Raw genomic sequence first — 21,884 nt, 5'->3', positions numbered from 1 at the left:
TTGATTTATATGCCGCCCTTCTCCGGAGACTCAGGGCGGCTTACAATGCGCTAAGCATTTTCTCCCTCCCTCCGTCCACTCCTTCCTTCCTTCCCTCTTTTCGTTCCTTCCTCCCCCCTCCCATTCTCTTTCTTTCTTTCTTTTCTTCCCCCCTCCTTCCCTCTTTCCTTTTTCTTCCTCCTTCCCTCCCATTCTCTCCTCCGTTCCTGCATCCTTGTATCCTTTTTTTCTTTTTTCTTTCTTTTCCTCCCTCCTTCCTTCTTTCCTCCCCCCCTCATTGTCTCCTTCCTTCCTTTTCTCCTTCCCTTTCTTTCCTTCTTTCTTCCTTTCCTGCTTTTTCTTCCTCCTTCTTTCTCTCCTTCGTTCCTTCCTCCTTGTATCCTTTTCTTTCTTTTCCTCCCTCCTTCCTTCTTTCCTCCCTCCCTCATTCTCTCCTTCTTTCCTCCCTCCCTTTCTTTCCTTCTTTCTTCCTTTCCTTCTTTTTCTTCCTCCTTCCCTCCCACTAACTCCTGTTCCTTCCTTCCTTCCTGTATCCTTTTTTTCTTTTCCTCCCTCCTTCCTTCTTTCCTCCCCATCTCCTTCCTTCTTTCTTCCTTCCCTTTCTTTCCTTCTTTTTCTTCCTCCTTCCCTCCCATTCTCTCCTGTTCCTTCCTTCCTATTTTTTTCTTTTTCTTTCTTTTCCTCCCTCCTTCCTTCTTTCTCCCCCTCACTGTCTCCTTCCTTCTTTCCTCCTTCCCTTTCTTTCCTTCTTTTTCTTCCTCCTTCCCTCCTATTCTCTCCTGTTCCTTCCTGTATCTTTTTTCTTTTTTTTTTCCTTTTCCTTTCTTTCCTTTCTCTTTCCTTTCCATCCATCCATCCATACCTCTTTTATTTCCCCTCCCTCCCTCTTTCCAGAGTGTCTACATCTTTTTTATAATACCTGACCAAAACTGGATGCAATATTCTAAATGTGGTCTTAATAAGGCTTTATAAAGCGGTATTACTACTTCATATGATCTTGATTGTATCCCAACTTCACCATTTGAGATGATGGTGAAGCTCTTTGCATTAAGTCCCAGGTGAGATCCATATTGCATTTTCCCTTTTTTTCCTTTGGAGGTTCATAATGTAGGAAGTCTTGAAGGGAGGAGGGTGCACCCCTTCGAGGTGGGATGTAGAAACCCTTGGGGTCTTCTCACTGGGTGAGCTCACCCCATAACCAAGTAACCTTACCAAAGCTTTCACACATTATCCAACAGCTGATTAGTTTCAATCTGCAGTTACTTTTTGGTTTGTAATATCCTATGTTGGGCAGGCAGAGTCTTTAACTGTTTTACCAACTTAAAAAATCCTGGTTAATTTGGAAGTGTAAAACAGGAGAAGCACGTTACGGGAAAAACAAAGAGATATTACAAAAACCATACCCCACACATGCAAATTTTTTTCTAATGTCCTTTTTTGGATGGAGAAATAAATTAGAACAGTGTTTGTCAACCATGGCAGCTTTAAGATGAATGGATTTCAATTTCCAGAATTCCTCACCCATAATGCTTTAAGAGGGGTGGGCTTCAACTCCCAGATTTCCCATGTTTTAAGGTGGGAGGACTTCAACTCCCAGAATTCCCCAGCCAGCATGTTTTAAGGCGGAAGGACTTCAATTCCCAGAGTTCCCCAGTCAGCCTGCTTTAAGATGGGAGGACTTCAACTCCCAGAATTCCCCAGCCAGCATGCTTTAAGTTAGCTGGACTTCAACTCCCAGAATTCCCCAGCCAGCATGTTTTAAGGCGGAAAGACTTCAATTCCCAAAGTTCCCCAGTCAGCCTGCTTTAAGATGGGAGGACTTCAACTCCCAGAATTCCCCAGCCAGCATGCTTTAAGTTAGCTGGACTTCAACTCCCAGAATTCCCCAGCATGTTTTAAGGCGGAAGGACGTCAATTCCCAGAGTTCCCCAGTCAGCTTGTTTTGAGAGGGTTGGACTTTAACTCCCAGAATTCCTCAGGCACCATCCTGGGAGTTGAAGTCCACACATATTAAAGTCGCGGAGGCTGAGAAGCATCGCATTATAAAATAAAACTTTTCCTCTCAATTGGGAGAGGAATGCAAAGGGTTTTAATTTAGGCCCCGAGAAGACCCCGAATTCCAACGGATGACTAAGAGAAAATTAAAATAGAGACGTTCTGATGGGGTGGCAGCGAAGGTATTGCATTGAGTTTCAGGCGTGAAAAATCAGTTTAATGACTTTGGGACCTGTCCTTCTCACTCAGCCCAATTCACGTTGCAGTTTGGCCTGACTAGGTGGTTCAGCGGTTAAGACACTGAGCTTGTCGATCAGAAAGTCGGCAGTTTGGCGGTTCGAATCCCTAGTATATGGTAGGTCTCCTGTATGAGCAGGGGGTTGGACTAGATGACCTCCAAAGTCCCTTCCAACTCGGTTACAGTTGTTGTTGTGGGGACTGACGGCTGTGACCGGGAGGATTTTTTATCAGGTTCGCCTGATTCGCCAGTTGCGTCCCTTTCTGGATCGGGACTCCTTACGCACAGTCACTCATACCCTCGTCACCTCCCGCCTGGACTATTGTAACGCTCTCTACATGGGGCTCCCCTTGAGGAGCACCCGGAGGCTCCAATTGGCGCAGAGTGCGGCCGCGCGGGTGGTTATGGGAGCGACATGGCGCTCCCACGTAACACCCCTCCTGCGCGAGCTGCACTGATTCCCGGTGGTCTTCCAGGTGTGCTTCAAGGTTTTGGTTACCACCTTTAAAGCGCTCCATGGCTTAGGACCTGGGTACTTGCGGGACTGCCTACTACCACCAATAGCCTCCCACCGGCCGGTACGCTCTCATAGAGAGGGGCTCCTCCGGGTGCCGTCGGCCAAACAATGTCGACTGGCGGCCCCTAGGGGGAGAGCCTTCTCTGTGGGGGCACCTACTATCTGGAACGAGCTCCCCCCAGAGACACGGAGGATCCCAGATCTGCGCACCTTCCGTCGCGCTCTAAAGACCTTTTTATTCCACCAGGCGGGCCTGGCCTAACTTTCTCCCTCTTTTTAAACAATTTTAATAATTTTAATATTTTTAATACTCAAAGTTTAAATTTGTTTTAAATTGATTGGGGTTTTAATTTGTCTGGGCCAAGCTATTTAATTCGATTTTATTTCTGCTTTTTAAATTTTGTATATCTGTATTTTATTGTTGGCTGTTCACCGCCCTGAGTCCTTCGGGAGTACGGCGGTATATAAATCAAATAAAAGAAAGAAGAAAGAAAGAAAGAAAGACTGTACGAGGAAGGATCCTTACAGGTGCAACCTTGAGTTGTACAAAATAAAGGCGGGAGACAGTACATAAATAAGAGACCCACACCGTATAATGGATATATATATATATATATCTCTGTTAGCAACAGCAAAGCTCTCCTGGGCTTGCCCCATCGATCGGATCTAGGCTGGGTTCACACACAGCAACCCTAAACCTGGGTTCAAGAAATCGCGACGGCAGCGTGCAGATCGCCTACAATGCCCAAGCAACGGATTTCGAGTCGAGCTTCCTCTGTCGATGCATACCCTGTTTGAAGATAATCGGCTGGCTGGCTTTCGGATGCCCCCTGGCCCCAAAACGACGTGCTTCCCATTTCGGGAACCACTGAAGTCCCCCGTTTGTGCGAACCTCTGCTTCTCGGCGACGGGTTCTAAGTGGGAAGGGAACGACTGGGTCCCGGGGAAGGAGGCGAGGATGGGGGTGGGGTGGGCGGACTGAGGAGAATCCGTCTTCCTCAAATTGGAATCGAATCCTGCCCCCCCCTCCCCAAAATGCTTGGATGGGAAGAGATGCGGTGGCCGTCCGGCCGATGCAAAGTCCAGTACAATCAAATGACGAGATTGAGCGGTCCACGGCGGCCAGCGGAGGTTGTGGTTTATTCTCCAACCGTCTCCCCCGCCAGGCGGGCCGTGTTGCTACGCCTCCCCCTCTCTCCGGCTCAGTCGAGGGGTCCCTGGAAAATGAGCCGGACGAAACCCTGCTGGCCGGTCAGCCAGGTGCCGCAGAAGGGGCAGGCGGCGTGGAAGGCATGGGTGCCGTGCGGCAGCGGGATCTGCGACCAATACTGGACAGTCTTGGCGGAGCAGACGTGGCCGCAAGGGCAGAAGGCGTGAGTGGGGCGTCCGGCGTCCAGATACAGCCCGGCCTCGCAGCCCAGCCAGAGAGGCACGTAAGGGCCCAGCCGCCGACACATGGGGCACTCGCGCTCCAGCCCCCCTTTCTCTTTACGGAACCCCCAGTTGTGAAAACCGTGGACGTGGCCACAGTTGATGTACACCCAGGGCTGCTGTTTTTCCACCATGCCTCGTTGGGCCAGGCTGGGGAAGGCCAGGGTGCTGAAGCCAACCGGGCACTGGGGCCGGGCAGCGTTGACCTCTTGACGCAGCAGCTCCAGCTGTTGCAAAGTTGGGGTGCGCAGGAGCCCCTCCGAAGTGCGCCAGAGGAGCGTGGCCCCGCAGAGGTCGATGAGGGAGCCGTCCTCCAGAATGTTGGACTCCATTTCCACCTAGCATCGAGGGAGAATAGAAAAGAAGAGATTAATAACAGAGTCGGAAGGGACCCTTGGAGGTCTTCTAGTCTAACCCCCCCTGCTCAGGCAGGAAACCCTATTCCATTTCAGACAAATGGTTATCCAATCTCTTCTTAAAAACCTCCAGTGATGGAGCACCCACAACCTCTGGTGGCAAGTCGTTCCACTGGTTAATTGTCCTCACTGTCAGGAAATTTCTCCTTAGTTCTAGGTTGCTTCTCTCCTTGATTTGTCTCCATCCGTTGCTTCTTCTCCTGCCTTCTGATGCTTTGGAAAATAAGTTGACCCCCCTCAAATATGGCAGCCCCTCAAATATTGGACGATTGCTATCATGTCACCCCTAGTCCTTCTTTTCACTAAACTACCCAAATCCTGCAAACTTTTTTCGTATGTTCTATCCCCTAATTATCTGTCTTGCTCTTTGCACTCCTGAATCTCCTCCTTCTCCTAAACCTTATAAATCTTGAGTTATAATCCACTCTCGGTGGATAAATCTTGATTTATAATCCACTCTTCTCTGTTGAGTTGCCAACCTACTGTTCCGAGCTAGGCTTCCCAAGAGCAGGAAGCAAATTCCTTGTCCCGACAAAAACTCTTTTTGATTAAGTTACTGTGAATTCCTCTCATTCACATCCAGCAAAGTTTTTCAAGGGAGAATTTACAGTCACAGACCTTATCTGGCTTGGAGAGCTGCCAGGTCGATATCTTCAAAACTTGGCAAGGCGTCTCGGAGGGTCATGAACCAATTAGGTGAACTAATTGTCTCCTGCAAACTGCCCTTCCCTTTCGCTCCTCTTTTATTCCCTATGGGAGGGGCTATTCACCGTCCACCTGTGGCTTTACTCCTGAGTCGACCCTTGTTCTTTAGCTGTTCCCTTCGTCTGGCAACCCTGCGCATGTGTACGCTGGGAACAGGCTTCAGCTGTTCTTCTGCCCCACTGATATCTGACTCTGAAGGCAGCTGACAACTGTCAGAGGCTCTGGCCCCCTCTCTGCCTCCGACGCAGAGCCCTCATCAGAGCCTTTCCCAGACTCCAGGACTGGCCCATGTTCCTTCCCAACCTCCTCACTGTCTGAGTCTGCTACCAGCTCCGCTTGCCAATGGCGGGCCACATCACCTACCAGCTTTCCCCGCTGCTGTGCGGAGCGACTGTCCCGCAGAGCGTAGACGTTCCCGCAGACCGAGATCTCCCGCCAGACTCCCGGGGTGGAGTCTTCGCTAAAACCGCCGTTCGGGTGCATTACAAGCACGCCGTTCGTGGTCAAGCCATCCATGAGCCCATCGGGTGTTCTCCATTTTGCTGCTCTCTCCTGCCAATGAGAGAGACGTGGCATTGAAGTCTGGTTTTAAGGTCCTGGTTGGCCAATGCCCCACCACTGCTCCTCACTCAAACCTACTCAAGTGAAAGACAACCAGACTCTAGGTAATCCCTGAGTTACAACTTGTTCGTTTAGCAACAGTACGAAGTTACCACACACACGCACACACACGTTCAAACCTTCTCATTGCCATAGGTGGAAATATTTGAGTTTTAAACGGGCATTTGATCATTTGGTCGGTCAGTTGCAAAAACGACTGTGCTGCGTTGGGTCCGTGAAGAAAAATACAGATAGTCCTTAAAATACTGCAGTTCATTTAGTGACCGGTCAAAGTTACAAAAGGGCGGAGAAAAGTGACTTAGGACCGTTTTTCACATTTACGACCATTTGCCGCATCCCCGTGATCACGTGATCAAAATTCAGATATTTGGCGAAAGGTTCATATTTATGACCGTCGCAGTGTCCTTGGGGTCACGTGATCCCCTTTTGTGACCGTTTGACAAGCAAAGTCAATAAGGGAGTCCAGATTCACTTCACAACCGTGTTACTAAATAAGGCGGCTATTCCCCCTTAACGACCGTGGCAAGAAAGATCATAAAATGGAGGCAAAATCCCGTGCCACCATTGTTAAGTGAATCCCTGCACTTGATAAATTAGTAATCCAGTTGGTAAGTCAATCCGGCTTCCCCCAGTGACTTTGCTTCTCAGAAGGTCGCAAAAGGGGGTCACGTGACATCGCCTCCCCCCTCCCCCCAAGGATTCTATAATGGTCATAAATATGAACCAGCGGGCCAAGCGTCTGAATTTTGATCATGTGATCACGGGGATGCTGCAAAGGTTGTAACTCTGAAAAATGGTCATAAGCAGTGGTGAAATTCAGCTGGTTCTATCTGGCTCGGAAGAACCGGTAGCGCCGGCAGCGGGAGGCTCCACCTACCCGGCCAGACGTCATCACATCCCGTTTTTGGCCCTCTGCACATGCGCAGAAGGCTCTGCCTTCTTGTCTGCTCCTCTTGGTCATCCGAGATGCCTCTCTTTCTTCCCTGTCCCTGCAGGACGGTTCTGATCTGCAAACCCATCAGCAGTGGTTCGTCAGCCGGGGTTTTCCCGGAGCTCATCGGAGCCCGCTAATTCCCCGACTACCTCGCCGCAACGCCAAACCGGAAGACCCAGTGCCTTCGTAACTTTGAATGATCACTAAGTGAACTATTGTAAGTCGAGGACTACCTGTACACACACATTACGCACACAAGAACTGCTTGGTGACTCACTCACTCCAAGGAAAATGTTGCGGGAAGCGTCGAAACCGGCGGCGTAAATCCGGGCAGTGTACGGAGGGTTTCTTTCGCAGATGACTCGGCAGGCAAAGCGGGATATAGTACTTTGGGCTGTCTGTCCATCCACGGATGAGTTTGTGCCCGGCGTGGTGTCAGTCACCACAAAATCGATCATGCTCTCCGTCGAGCGGCCGATCTGGGAATAGAGAGATGGGGAGAAGGAGGAGACGCGAGTCAGCGAGTAAAACTTTCACAAGAAGCGAACGTTTTTCCTTTTATCATGAAGCGGACATTTTTTCCCTTCTTTCCAAAATGCTGGTTTTATTTTTCTCTAGCGGTCAATCTAAGGTGGATTTATTTTTTTTATTGCTGTTTTTAAAATATTTCTGTCTCTGGCCAGCGTACAAGTAATTCTCGACTTAAGACCACAATTGAGCGCGCTCTGACATTCCCACCGAAGTGGTACCTATTTATCTACTCGCGTTGGCATGCTAGGTTGGCAGGAGCTGAGGTGAGGAGGGGAACTCGTCCTGTGATGTGGCACTCGGGTCTTGAACCTGGACAGCCGGCTTTCCAGCCGACAAGCCAAGACTCTTTAACCATTAAGTCACTGTGCCACCCAGTCTACTGTGTGTCAGGGTTCCAAGTAATACATCCATAGCAAACAGAATTCCAAGGCAGGTAGGTTCCTCAAAGAATAGTTTTATTGGATAGATCATATTGGCGCAGGCTGGTGAAAACTGACTCTAAATGTCCCCTCCCCCCCCGTTTTCACCTAATTAAAAGTAAACATTTTTCCCCTTCCCGTCCCAAATAATCGGTCACATGGTCCAATCAGGGTGAGACCCAATTGCTTGGGCAACATTGCTCCTCCTTTCTTCAGCCACCTGTAGAAATGTCCTTGATTCTCAAGAGAAAATATTTTGTTTTGGCTACCGAATCCTATCTCTATTCTCCCTTCCCCCCCTAACCCACATCTCCCTTGTGGCAACCCTGGAGCCAATGGTGAAATTCAACATTTTTTTTACTACCGATTCTGTGGGCATGGCTTGGTGGGTGTGGTGTGGCTTGGTGGGCGTGGCTTGGTGGGCGTGGCAGGGGAAGGATACTGCAAAATCTCCATTTCCACCCCACTCCAGGGGAAGGATACTGCAAAATCTCCATTCCCACCCCACTCCAGGGGAAGCATACTGCAAAATTGAGGAGCCTGGGTGGCGCAGTGGACTAAGTGCTGTTAAAGCAGTACTTAGCTGCCAGTTGCCTGCAATTACTGCAAGTTCAAATCTCACCAGGCTCAAGGTTGACTCAGCCTTCCATCCTTCCGAGGTAGGTAAAATGAGGACCCGGATTGTAGGGGCAATAAACTGACTTTGTATAAAAAAGAACACCGCTTAGGCGGCCCCCGAAAGCCCTACTAAGCAGGTATATACAAAAGTATGAAGGCTATTGCTTAATGCATTGTAAGCCGCCCCGAGTCTCCGGAAAACGGCAGCATATAAATCGAACTAATAAATAAATAAATAAATAAATAAATAAATAAATAAATAAATAAATAAATAAATAAATAAATAAATAAATAAATAAATAAATAAATAAATAAATAAATAAAATCCCCATTCTCTCCCCACTCCTGGGGGAAGGATATTGCAAAATCTCCATTCCCATCCAACTCTGGGACCAGCCAGAGGTGGTATTTGCCGGTTCTCCAAACTACTCAAAATTTCCGCTACCGGTTCTCCGAACTACTCAAAATTTCCACTACCGGTTTGCCAGAACCTGTCAGAACCTGCTGGATTTTACCCCTGCCTGGAGCCTCAAAATGGCCTCGGTCAGGCCAGCTCCAGAGTTGACGCTGTGAGCCTATCCACCGCAAACAGGGCCGGATTTTCCTATAGACTAACTAGGCTTCAGCCTAGGGCCTCAAGATCAAGAGGGGCCTACATTCAAATTGTTAGCAAAATTAAAATTACACTTTCACTATAGGTGAAAGGGCCTCATAAGAGGAATAGCCTAGGGCCTCTTTTCATCTAAATCCGGCCCTGACCGCAAATTTGTCTTTTAGAGGGGGCTAAACACCTTCCCCTTGGACTGTCCATCACGTCATCTCTGGAGGCCCCACAAAGGTGTCCCCTCCCGATAAATACCTGGAACATGTCCGTCTCGCCATCTTGAGTATATTCGACAATGACCGAATGGCTTCGGGAAAGCGTATAGGAGATGCTATGTTGACCTCTGTCGCTCAGGGCCTGTTGGAGCAGAGAAGTAGTTCTCAACTTACAACAGTTCATTTAGTGACGGTTCAAAGTTACGATGGCAATTTGAGCCCGACTTTTTTTTAAAAAAATACATTTTATTAATTTTCTATTAGTTACATTTCTTAATGCTTAATACACATCGTATGGTCTGGGCTATTTAATTTGCTTAACGATATACAGATTCCATTCTTACTCTCCACCCCTTTTTTCCAACCACTGGTAGAATAAATTCCAGGGTTAATAATATTCTGTGTCTTCTTTCTGTTTGATTTTCAGTGTCAGCCTATCCATTCCTGCACAGACTAGTTAGTATCATCTTAATTATCTCTTCATCTTGCGGTGTTTCTTCATCTTTCCAATATTGTGCCAAAATAATTCTTGCTGGTATTAAAACATGTCATTACTAAATACGTATTTTTCTTATCAAAATTTTCTGATATCATCTATAGATATAAAAGCGAAAACCACTCACGCCGTAATCACAAAATCTCCAGAACCGTAAAGCCTACAAACTTGAAATTTGCCACATATGTTCCTCTTGGCTTCTAGGTGCTCGCTAAGAAAGGATTTTTCAAAATGACCATCAGAGCATTATTTCCTATATTATTATTAACACACTCTGATGCTAAGGAGTTCTACTCCCCCTCCCCACCTGAAAAGGAATCTGTGCCAAATGCAACACACAAGCAGAGGAGAGGAGTTTCACTTTCAGTTTTACTTTCACAGCAGCAAGCAGCTTTACTACAGAACAGTTGAGCTAAGCCATGCCCAGCCTCCTTCCTGTCTCCTTCTTGCTCACACAGCAAATATTGTTTGAGTTTCAAAACATCCCTCAGCTCTCTCACACACTGAGAGGATGCTAGCCAGATGAATACCGATGGATGCTGTGAGCTGGGACATTCTACTCCCACTCTCCCTCTGTTCCAACTGCCAGTTGCATTATATTAACACACTCTGAAGCTACGGAGTTATACATTCTACATTAAGTTTCAGTGTCAATTTATCAAGCCCGAGCACATAGTTTCGTAGCGAAGCACGGGCGTCCAGCTAGTCCCTAATAAAACCAGTTCAGGTTTAAAATCTATCTGTTTCCATATTATCTTTCCTAGCCATTTGTGTATTTTTGCCCCCAATTAATTTTTTTGTCCTAGCACAAGTCCACCACATATGATGAAATGTGCCCGTCTTTTGAGCCCAAAAAGTTATGTTGCTGAGCGAGACACTTGTTAAGTGTCACTTCTAGCCCATTGCATGACCTTTCTTGCCACGGTTGTTAAGTGAATCGCTGCAGGTGTTAAATTAGTCACACCGTCGTTAAGTGAACCTGGCATCCCCCCCATTGACTTTGCTTATCAAAAGGTCGCAGAAGGGGCTCTGCAGCCGTCATTAAGTAGGAGCCAGTGGCCAAACGTCTGAATTTTGATCGCGTGACCACAGGAATGCTGTGACAGTCGTAAGTGTGGAAAAACGGTCATAAGTCCCTTTTTCCAAGTGCTGTTGTCACTTCGAACGGTCGCTAAATGAACTGTTGTAAGTCGAGGACTGCCTGTAATTCAGACTACATTCCCCCATTCAGAGCCATTGGTGGTGGTTCCGGATGGGGCAGGAAAAGAACTTTGCCCATGCTCAGAATCCGTGTTTAAACACAGCCAGAGGTTTAAATAGCTCCCCAGTGAGATCTGGCAATACCGTTTAATTTAATTTAATTTAATTTAATTAATTAAATTTATATGCCGCCCCTCTCCGAAGACTCATTGCCGGGGGGGCGGGGCGGTGGAAGGGAGGGGGTCATTTCTGTAACCACGGTGGGTTGTTTGACTTACTTTGGACATCAGTGGCGTGGAGATATGGTGGATAACATCGGGTTTCACGCCGTTGGCTTTGGGTCGCTTGTAGAGCGCCAGCCGGCTGCGGTGACGGCCTTTGTCTCCGTTAGCCAGAGAGCCATTGTACCTGCGTTGAACAGATGAACAGAGTTGGAAGGGACCTTGGAGGTCATCTAGCCGAACCCCCCACCCAAGCAGGAGACCCTACATTTCCGACAAATGGCAGTCCGGTCTCTTCTTGAAAGCTTCCAGAGATGAAGCTCCCACAACTTCCGACATGGGTTGGTTGTTCTCCCTGTCAGGAAATTCCTCCTCATTTCCACAAAAACATGCTTAAATAGGATGTCATAGAGCTGGGGTGGATGGGTAGGATCACCCATGATTTCCGCTACCGGTTCGGGTGAACCGATCCGAACCGGGAAAATATAACCTCTGGAACACTGCTACCATGGCACCCGTAGTCCTTCTCTTCGTTAGGTTCCATGTCTACCCGGTTCCCGCAACTGTTTGCTTTACCCTCAAGTTACCTAACACCAGGGGTGAAATGCTCCCGGTTCGGACCGGATCGCCCGATCCGGTAGCGATGGAGGTGGGTGGTTCGGAGAACCGGTAGCAAAAATCCTTGCTCCCCCACCTCCCATCCCAACTGAGCCGCACAATCATCAGAGGCTTTTTTTTTTATTTTTAAAACAACCTCTTTGGCCGAAAAAATTCTTTAAAAGTAAAAAAAAAAGCCTCTGATGATTGCGCGGCTCAGCTGGGATCGTTAGAGGCTTTTAAAAGCATTTTTTCTACAACCTCTGCTTTTAAAAGCCTCTTTTTTTTTTTGCTTTAATTTATATGCCGCCCTTCTCCGGAGACTCAGGGCGGCTTACAATGCGTTAAGCAATAGCCTTCATACTTTTGTATATTTTATACAAAGTCAGTTTATTGCCCCCACAATCTGGGTCCTCATTTTACCTACCTTTGAAAGGATGGAAGGCTGAGTCAACCTTGAGCCTGGTTGGGATTTGAACTTGCAGTAATTGCAGGCATCAGATGTTAATAACAGTGCATTAGTCCACTGTGGCGCTGACGATCCCAGCTGAGCCGCGCAATCCTCAGAGGCTTTTTTTTTTCCTTTTAAAAGCCTCTGACGATCCCAGCTGAGTTCCCTGATCGTCAGAGGCATTTAAAAGGAAAAAAAAAAGCCTCTGCCGATCAGGCAACTCAGCTGGGATCGTCATTTTTTTTTTTTGCCGAAGAGGTTGTAGAAAAAATGGTTTTAAAAGTAAAAAAGGAAAAAAAATGGCCACGCCCACCCAGTCCCATTACCCACCCACCCACCCACACCAAGCCACGACCACAGAACCGGCAGTAACAAATTTTAGATTTCACCGCTGCCTAACACTGGGGGAAAAAATGGTTTTCACTTACCCCAGGACGATCAATTCCCCGTATTTCACTGGTTTTTTGGTTAACAGGAGGCTATCCCCCGCCGAAGGGTAAAAACGCCCATTCTGGACACAGGTCCGACGCAGAGTTAGCGAATGGGAACTCACAGCTTCCGCGCTTCCTTCAAGCACCATCCTAGGAATACAGAGTTGTGTGAACCCGGAGGAGAACGCAGGTATTTTGAATTATAGGTACGGGGGGGGGGGGGAAAACGAACTTTCTCGGGCTTAAATTCTCGTGGCCATTGGGAGTTTTGCAAATGTGCAGTTCGGCACGGAGAAACTGACCAAAAAAAAAAGAGAGAGAAAGGAACGAAGAAAAGCAACATTTTAAGGATCTCAAGAAAGCATGGTTTGCAAACTGTCTCAAATCCCACAAAGTAGATTTCTTTTTAAGGTTTTTTTAAAAAACGGATTCCTAATTGAGTCTGTAGTTCTGGTGATTCTGGATCAGCTCCAGGGAACAATCTGGATGTACTTCTTGACTTATAAACAGCTTTTGAGATGCGTGGACTTCAATTCCCAGAATTCCCCAGCCATCTACGCTATGAATTCTGGGAGTTGAAGTCCACGCATCTTCCACGTTGCCGAGATTTGAGAAATAACTGACTTGGACAGTTTGCCACTGTCTTCTTTGGAGATTAAATTTTTGGGCTTTCCGGTCTGCTTTTTCTGGTGGACTTCCATCCGAATGTTAACCAGGTTTTGGCTTGGTTTAGCCATACAAGATTAGCCAAGGTCAGAGGTTGTCTTTTTTAATATCCTATGCACTTCTATCTTAGCACAGCGCGAGATGTAGATTTTTTTTTTCCTCCTGGCGCAACAACACTCCTGGAAGGTAGGCTGAGAGGGAGGTATAACTGCCTCAGAATCCCCCAGGGATTTCTGTAGCCGTGGGAGGATTTGAACTCACCTCCAGCATCTGAATGCAAAACCTGGGTAGCTTTGAAATCCAAAAACATCTTCAAATCAAATCATCCTCGGCTTACAAACCCCTATTTAGCCACCATTCCAAATTGCAACAGCGCTGGGGGGGGGAAAAAAGCGACTTACCCCCCGATCCTCGCACTTACAACCGTCGCGGCATTCCCCCACGGCCCTATGATTGGCAACCTATATGTGTTTATGACGGTTGCTATGTGGCTGGGTTTTTCGATCCTTCCCTCCTCCGACAAGCCAAATCGTTGGGGGAACCCTATAACCCTAACCCAAAGAACTGCTTGATTCACTTAACAACCGGAGTGGCTCGCTTAACAACCGTGGCCAAAAAAATAAAATAAATAAATCATAAAACCGGGCGCAACTCACTTAAGAACCTCGCCTCGCTTAGCAACGGAAACTCTGGCCCCCCCAACCGTGGTCGTAAGTCAAAGACTACTTGTATCGGTTGAGCTGGATTGGAATTGACTCCCTGGGATTCAGAGAGGAGGACAGCCTAGCTTGGTGCTCTGGACATGTTCAGAAACTCACGGAGACCGAACGTCATCTCATCACCCAGCCATTCCTCCCTTCTATACATGGCTTTGTTGTTCCGCGATATTGAATTTTTTTTTTTTTTCCTCCTTCCCACCTCCCCTCTAAGGATTGTAAACACATTTAGCATCTCCGGGTTTCAAACGCTTCTTCCCAGTCCTGAAAGTTGCCATGGCGACAGCCCTAAACTACCTCCGCGCTGTTACTATGGCAGCATTTCAGATATTTAATGGCTCTCTGTTGCCAAGGCAACATCCTCTTTCCCATCCTGGTCCCAACCAGAAAAAAGGAAGCTTCCAAAAAATAAATAAAATAAAATAAACTTTAAAAAAATAAAAATAAAAATTCAACCACCTCCTGTTCCGGATTTTGGGTTTAGTCGTTTAACCAAAACCTGCACCTTTTTTTTCCTGGGTTCTCAACCCAGCCTAAGCAGATAAAGGAAAGATCTTACGGCTGCATTCACACAAAGAAAGGCCAGAGAGTTTGAAAAACCTGGGTGTTTTTTGGGGGGCGGTGTTGTTGGTTTTTTTTCCTGGCTTTGAGTCTTGTGTGAATGAATTTGCAGGTGAATTCAGGCACAAAACTGCAGGTCGTGTGAACCCAGCAGACAAGCAGGGGGGGGGGGAAAAAAGAAAAAAAAAATCCACCTTTCTCTAACCCCAAGTCTGAGAAAACAGAATGGGGAATTTTTGCAAAAGGCCACGCTTTTTGGCATTTCCTCCTCCTTAAACCTGGAACACCACCGAGAAGACGCAGAGCTGAAATGGCTTTTTGTACCAGCTCGGTAATCTTCAATCGCTCAAAATCTTTCTGCACAGATTGCGGAATAGAGAGGAAATAACAGCATCTGTCTCGCCCGTTTATTTATTTATTTACAAATAAAAAAATAAAACAGCCATAAAGCACAACAGGACCAAACCTCCATTGTTGGCTTGCCACTAGGAATCCTGAACTTGAGTTTATTCTTATTATCTTAGTTTTTTTTTGCAGATTGCCGGATCGGTATCTGGGCCTTTTCCTTAATACTTTGCAAATTTGTTCTGGCCGACAACTGCAACACCACCAAACCTGGGTTGCAAAGAGGCAAAGATCCTTGCCACCACCCACTCCCCCCCAAAAATATTAGATTTTTTTTTCTTTTAAATCAACATTCCTTGGAGAGAAACCCCCCATTCTGGGTTTAAGGTTAATTATTCAAAAGGCTAACCTCATTCTTTTTAAAAACTACAGCTATTTTTCCTGAGAATCCAAAGAATTTTTAATAATCCTCGATTGGCGGGGCCCCAATCTTTGGGGGTGGGTGGGAGGAGGAGGATATTTGTGGGCACTGTCACAAAATGGCTACTGGCGGAGGAGGGGAACATGCTGGTTCCCCAAATATTAAGATACGAGGGGCAAAGCTCGTATTTTAATTTTGGAAGAAAACTTCCAAAGCCACAGTGCTAGAGGTGGTGTGTTTAAAAAAAAATAATTATTATTATTCAAAAATGAAAAATATCTGAAGGGCATATAGACTTGTGGGACATTCCAGGATGCAAAGATCCTGGGCACCCCATTGGAGACCTCAAACTCTGAAGTATTTCTAGAAGAGATGGAGGAACAGGGAAAGCTTGGAGGAAAAGAGGCAGAAATTAATTAAAGTTGTGCAGACTTAATTCCAATTTCAATGTCTTCATGCGGAGTTCTGAATTTTGGAAGTTTGGGGTTTTTTTTTTTTTTTTTTTTTAAAGGAAGCTAGGTGGTGTCAACCCCTCTGCCAAATTTTTAAGATTTAGTTTATGATTTGGAGCCAAAGGGGCAGGAAGAGGCTATAAAGGATTAAACTCCAAATTCTCTTTTTCATATTTCTTTCTTTCTTTCTTTCTTTCTTTCTTTCTTTCTTTCTTTCTTTCTTTCTTTCTTCTTTTTTGTTTCCTTTTTCCTTTCTTTCCTTCCTTCCTTCTTTCTTTTTCTTTCTTTCCTTCCTTCCTTCTTTCCTTCCTTTTCTTTCTTTCCTTTTTTTCTTTCTTTCCTTCCTTCTTTCTTTTTCTTTCTTTCTTTCCTTCCTTACTTCCTTCATTTTCTTTCTTTCTTTCCTTCCTTCCTTCCTTCCTTCTTTCTTTCTTTCCTTCTTTTTCTTTCTTTCTTTCCTTTTTCCTTTCTTTCTTTCCTTCCTTCCTTCTTTCTTTTTCTTTCTTTCTTTCCTTCCTTCTTTTTCTTTCTTTATTTCCTTCCTTCCTTCTTTCTTTCTTTCTCTTTCTTTCTTCTTCCTTCCTTCTTTTCCTGTCTGTTTATCCATCTTTCCATCCATCCATTCTTATTATTTATTAAATTCTAAACAGGGGCTTAAGCAAACTTTTCTTTCTAGATGTATGGACTTCAAACCCCAGAATGCTCAGCTTGGAATTCTGGGAAATGATATCGACCCATCTAGGGAATTCTGGGGGATGAAGATCTTGGGGAGACAGCCAAGTCAGGGAAGTTGGTTCAAAAAAATAAACAATGCATCTCTAATGAGAATATATATATATATTCTCATTAGAGATGCTTTGTTTATACCGGTATCTCCCTCTCTCTCTCTCTCTCTCTCTCTCTCTCTCTCTCTGTGTACATACATACATCACCCACACACCAATAACTCCAACACTCAGATTCTAACATCAGATTTGTAATCATATATTGTGCTTAAACCATGGTTAGTCAGGCATGGCTATTGAATAAAACACAACTGACTCAGTCCCTCATTATACACAGCGCTCTTAAACCTGGGTTCATAAGCCACAATAATTGGGATTCCAGTTATTGGCCTGAGCAAAATCATTAAATTACCATACATTATGCAAATCGCAATAACGCCAGCCAATTAAAAAAAACCCGATCCAGATTAATAGTGGTTGATTCATACTAATATTTTCCAAACAAGGAAAACAGAAAGCTGGTTAGATGACCGTGACCGATTTACCAATACTTTACTTAACTGTGGTTTATGGAATTAATTTTAGCATTCCGGTTTGGGATTATATACTATATAATCCCAAATAATACATCAACTAACCACACAAAAGCTAAATTCGCACAATTTTTAAACCCGTGGTTCTTAAACCTTTCTGAATCTATAACACTGGATATATAATATTAATTCTGGGACTCCCCAGAAAATTACGAATCATATGCATGTATTTTTCAATCTGTATGACATAGTTTGATGGGAAGTTATAGATTTTATAAAGCGTACCAACACTATATAGACTACGTCTCAATTTACAACAGTTCACAGTTAGTGACCATTGACTTACAACTGTTTTTCACACTTATGACCATTGCAGCATCCAAATTCAAACCCTTGGCAATTGAATCATATTTATGACAGTTGCCGTTTCTCGGGAATCACGTGATCCGCTTTTGCGACGGGAAGCCAGGTTCATTTAACGACCACGATACTAACTTAGCTGCAGCGAATTCACTTAACAACCGTGGCCAAAACCATCGTAAAATGGGGCAAGTTCACTTAACGCCTGTCTCACTTAGCCACAGGAATGTTGGTCGTAAATCGAGGATACCTTATACGGATTATACAAACTATACCTAATTTAAAAAAAAAAGAAAGAAAAGAAAAAGCAATTAAAAAATCTCATGGCACACTATACGAACAAGCCATGGCACACCTGTGCGCTGTGACAAGCTACTTTTAAGGTGACACGGGCCGGGATGTGGTTTTAGGGTGGTGTGTGAACGCAGCCAACAAGGGGGTCAGAAAGGAATCTGAAATCAGCTGCACACACAAACCTGTTTTCCTGTTTGCATTGTAACTTCCAATTTACCTTGTTCTACAAGCCCCCACCTCTGTCCAAACTGTCACAAAAACATAAAAATAAATATTTTCCTCGATTTCAAACTGCCGCCTTTTTGCCCCCGCGTCCAGCACTCCTAACAACAAGGCCAGGCCACAATCTGCACGTCAATAAGCTATACAATACAGATTGCAAAAACACACCTTTTGTAGATGTGTGTATATTCACCCAAACACACACGCACTCGAGAAGCTATACAATACGGGACTGCAAAAAATACACCTTTTATAGATGTGTGTATACACACCAACATATATACACGCACACGAGAAGCTATACAATACGGACTGTTTGTATATAAACAGTCGTATTGTGTAGCTACTCATGTGCAGTTTCTGCAGATTTTGTGTGTGTGTATATATGTCTGTTTGTGTGTATACACACATCTATAAAAGGTGTATTTTTGCGGTCCGTATTGTATAGCTTCTCGTGTGTTTGTGTGTATACACACATCTATAAAAGGTGTATTTTTGTAGTGTGTGTATATAGATAGATAGATAGATAAATAGATAGATATAGAGATAGATATATAGAGATAGAGATAGAGATATATACATATATACATATACACATACACACAATGCACTGTGTGTGTGTATATATATATATATATATATATATATATATATATATATATATATATATATATATATATATATATATACACACACACACACACACACACACACACACACATATACATATATACATTATACATATACATATCTTGGGGATCAGAAGAACCCCAAATTGATCATAAACCCCCCTCCTTCCCCGATGAAGCTGCCTAGAAAAGTTTGGCCTGAAGGATTTTTAAAAACATTTTCTACATTAGCAAAGGAACCCTGAAAATTTATCTTTTAAACAGAGAAACGTTCCTTTGCAGGGATGTACACAGATTAAAATCCCTGGATGAAATCTATCTATGTGGTCTCTTAAGAATCAACAAAGACTCCTAATCAACCCACCCACCAACCACAAAAATAAAAATGCCCCCCCAGGAGCATGTGCAGAATATATTTCCAAGAAGCCTTCAAGAAGGAATCTGGGTTTTTTTTCCTCGCAAGGAAAAAAAAACAGAACCCTCTTTCTGAGTTGGCTTTGTTGCTGGAGGGGGGGGGAATCAAATCTGATGAGCAGTTGGATGGAAGACCAACAGGTAAAGCCATAAGAGGAAGTCAAAAGAAACACCAAAACAGTTCTGGGCTTTGCGGGGTGGGTGGGAAGCAAAGATCAGCCTGTTTCATACGGCGCCCAAAAATTAAAAGAAAATTAGGGGTTCTTAAAACAACGGAGAAGGATGCCATCAACAGGTAGGATCCGGGAGAATCCGGCTGAGGGTTCAAGGTTTAAGAAGGGATGATAGGTTCTCCAGAACAACCTATTCTGGAGAACCTACCTGGATCTGGATTCTGATCCAGAATCTGGGGTTCTGGATCAGAACCCCAGATGGCTTGTCCACTTAGCCAGCATGTCCATCCCAGTCTGAAATCCCTCAGTTGACCTCCCTGCCTCCATCGACCGAGGTCAGGCTATCTGTAAACAGGTGCGTCCGTTCACACAAGCTGGTCTTTTGCAAGTCAGAAAATGGATGGTTCTACTAGCTGAGTTACGCAGGTTGTGTGAATGTAGCCGGCGGGGACTTCTAAGGGAACCATCCGGGTTTTTTTGGGGGGGGGAACGAGAGGGGTGGGTGGGCTACGAGGATAAGGAGGAAGGGGCTGAATTGGGAAACGGACCCATTGCAATCAATCCAGGTGTCTCTGCTACCCCAGAGATAAACATTGATAAATCCATGGTTTTTTTGAGGATCCAGGAGGGAGGGAGGGAGGAAGAAGAGCCGGAGTGTGTGTGTGTGGGGGGGGGGGAAGGAATGCTGAAATTGGGGGTTCAAAATATTGGGATGGAGAGATTGGGGTGCCCGCATTAGGGGACCGACTGAAGCATGAAAAGGCAGCCAGAGGCAAAGAAAACAACAGAAGAAAATTCAGAGTCATCGCTCACAGCATCCCTTATATTTGTTTTAGGGTGGGTGGGTTTAAATGGATTTTAGGATTAGTAATTCTTGGCCAAGAGAGGCAGCTTTTTTTTTTTGAGAGAGAGAGAGAGAGAGGAGGGGGGGATCAATGGGGATCCCGGGGATCAGGCAGGGATCCGGAAGCCCCCCCCCCACTTCGGATGTCTAAAAAGAAGCAACAGAGAAGATGCCCCCTTCCCACTTTCTCCAGATTGGTGGTGGGGGGGCAGAAATGGGGTGGGTGGGTTAGGAAAATACCTATTTTTGTGTGTCCCCCCCCCCAAATTCAGCGAAGGGCACAATTAATAGGGTGGGTGGGTGAACCTCTGCAGAAAGGGGGAGATTTGGGGTGCAAGGGTGGGGGTCTCCCCAGAATTGCAGGGGGTCCTGGATGAGAAAGGGGGGGCCGGCCCTCTCCCCTGCCCTCCCCTCCCAATAGGATTGGGGGGGTCTGCCTCCCCCTCCTCTTTCACCCTCTCCCCCCCCCCACGCGCCACTCAGCCCACCCACCCAATTTCCCCCCCCCTTCTCCCCTGCGGCGGGTTCTCACTCAGCATCCGCCGCTCGCGTCGGATGGAGACCCCACCATCGAGCCCGATCGCCGCGGCTGCTTCTCTCCAACGCCGGGCGGGATCACAGATTCATCGCCTCTCTTTCTCCCCCCACCGCCTTCCCCAGAACCCCCCTCCCTCCCGCCCGCCCTGCCACGACGCTCCGCTCCCGGCGATGCGAGGCTGCAATCCACGCAGCCGCCGAGCCCCCTCCCCTTCCACCCCCCCCACGCACTCCCCGTCCACCCCCATCCGTTGAAGCAAGGGAAGAAAGAGAGGGGGGGGAGAGAGACACCTGCCCGCCCTCCCGCTCCCCCATCCAGAAAGGGGAAGGGGCTGGTGGGCTTCCTTGGGGAGGGGAGTCTAACCATTCATCCAAGGAGGGGGTTTCTCTATCTATCTATCTATCTATCTATCTATCTATCTATCTATCTATCTATCTATCTATCTATCTATCTATCTATCCATCCATCCATCCATCCATCCTATCCATCTATCCATCCATCCTATACATCCATCGTTCTATCTATCTATCTATCTATCTATCTATCTATCTATCTATCTATCTATCTATCTATCTTCTATCCATCCATCCATCCTATACATCCATCCATTCATTCTATACATCCATCTATCCTATACATCCATCCATTCATTCTATACATCCATCTATCCTATACATCCATCGTTATATCTATCTATCTATCTATCTATCTATCTATCTATCTATCTATCCATCCATCCTATCCATCCATCCATCCATCCAATCCATCCATCCTATACATCCATTGTTCTATCTATCTATCTATCTATCTATCTATCTATCTATCTATCTATCTATCTATCTATCTATCTGTCTCTCTATCTATCCATCCATCCATCCAATTCATCCATCCTATACATCCATTGTTATATCTATCTATCTATCATCTATCTTTTATCCATCCATCCATCCTATACATCCATCCATCCATCCATCCATCCATCCTATACATCAATCCATCCTATACATCCATCGTTATATCTATCTATCTATCTATCTATCTATCTATCTATCTATCTATCTATCTATCTATCTATCTATCTCCATCCATCCATCCATCCATCCAAGGAAAGCATCTCTCTTATCTCATCTATATATGTCTGTCTGACTATCCATCCATCCATCTAATCTCCCCCTTGGATGGATGGATGGATGAATGATGGACAGAATATTCAGTCTTCTTTTCTTGGAGATAAATTATTATGGACTTGGAAATATGCACAGACAAAACACATACACCTATTTCTTGGGATACCTAGCATGGCAGTCCCAAAAAAATTGTCTTTCTGGAGTGGGAGTGGATTTGATTTCAT

The 21,884-nt window shown here is 45.6% G+C and overlaps 1 protein-coding gene across 2 annotated transcripts; it reads right to left on the bottom strand.

Moving 5' to 3' along the window:
* Positions 1-3,343: 3,343 nt before the first annotated feature.
* Positions 3,344-20,741, bottom strand: PELI3 (pellino E3 ubiquitin protein ligase family member 3). Of its 2 annotated transcripts, none has more exons than XM_034424419.2 (7): positions 20,528-20,741; positions 12,638-12,790; positions 11,219-11,348; positions 9,285-9,386; positions 7,139-7,336; positions 5,666-5,854; positions 3,344-4,519 (listed from the first exon to the last, which is right to left on the bottom strand). In XM_034424419.2, the coding sequence occupies exons 2-7, from the start codon at positions 12,787-12,789 to the stop codon at positions 3,953-3,955; spliced, it is 1,338 nt and encodes a 445-aa protein (XP_034280310.1). In that variant the 5' UTR covers position 12,790; positions 20,528-20,741; the 3' UTR covers positions 3,344-3,952. The 2 variants fall into 2 exon arrangements, with proteins under 2 accessions (XP_034280310.1, XP_034280311.1); XM_034424420.3 differs by lacking the exon at positions 20,528-20,741 and adding an exon at positions 13,963-14,317.
* Positions 20,742-21,884: the final 1,143 nt, after the last annotated feature.

The sequence above is a fragment of the Pantherophis guttatus genome, chromosome 18 (genome assembly GCF_059756535.1).
Source record: "Pantherophis guttatus breed Tessera chromosome 18, ASM5975653v1, whole genome shotgun sequence".
Lineage (NCBI taxonomy): Eukaryota > Metazoa > Chordata > Lepidosauria > Squamata > Colubridae > Pantherophis > Pantherophis guttatus.
Note: the sequence above shows the minus strand (reverse complement) of the source record. Positions and strands in the feature narration are given on the sequence as shown.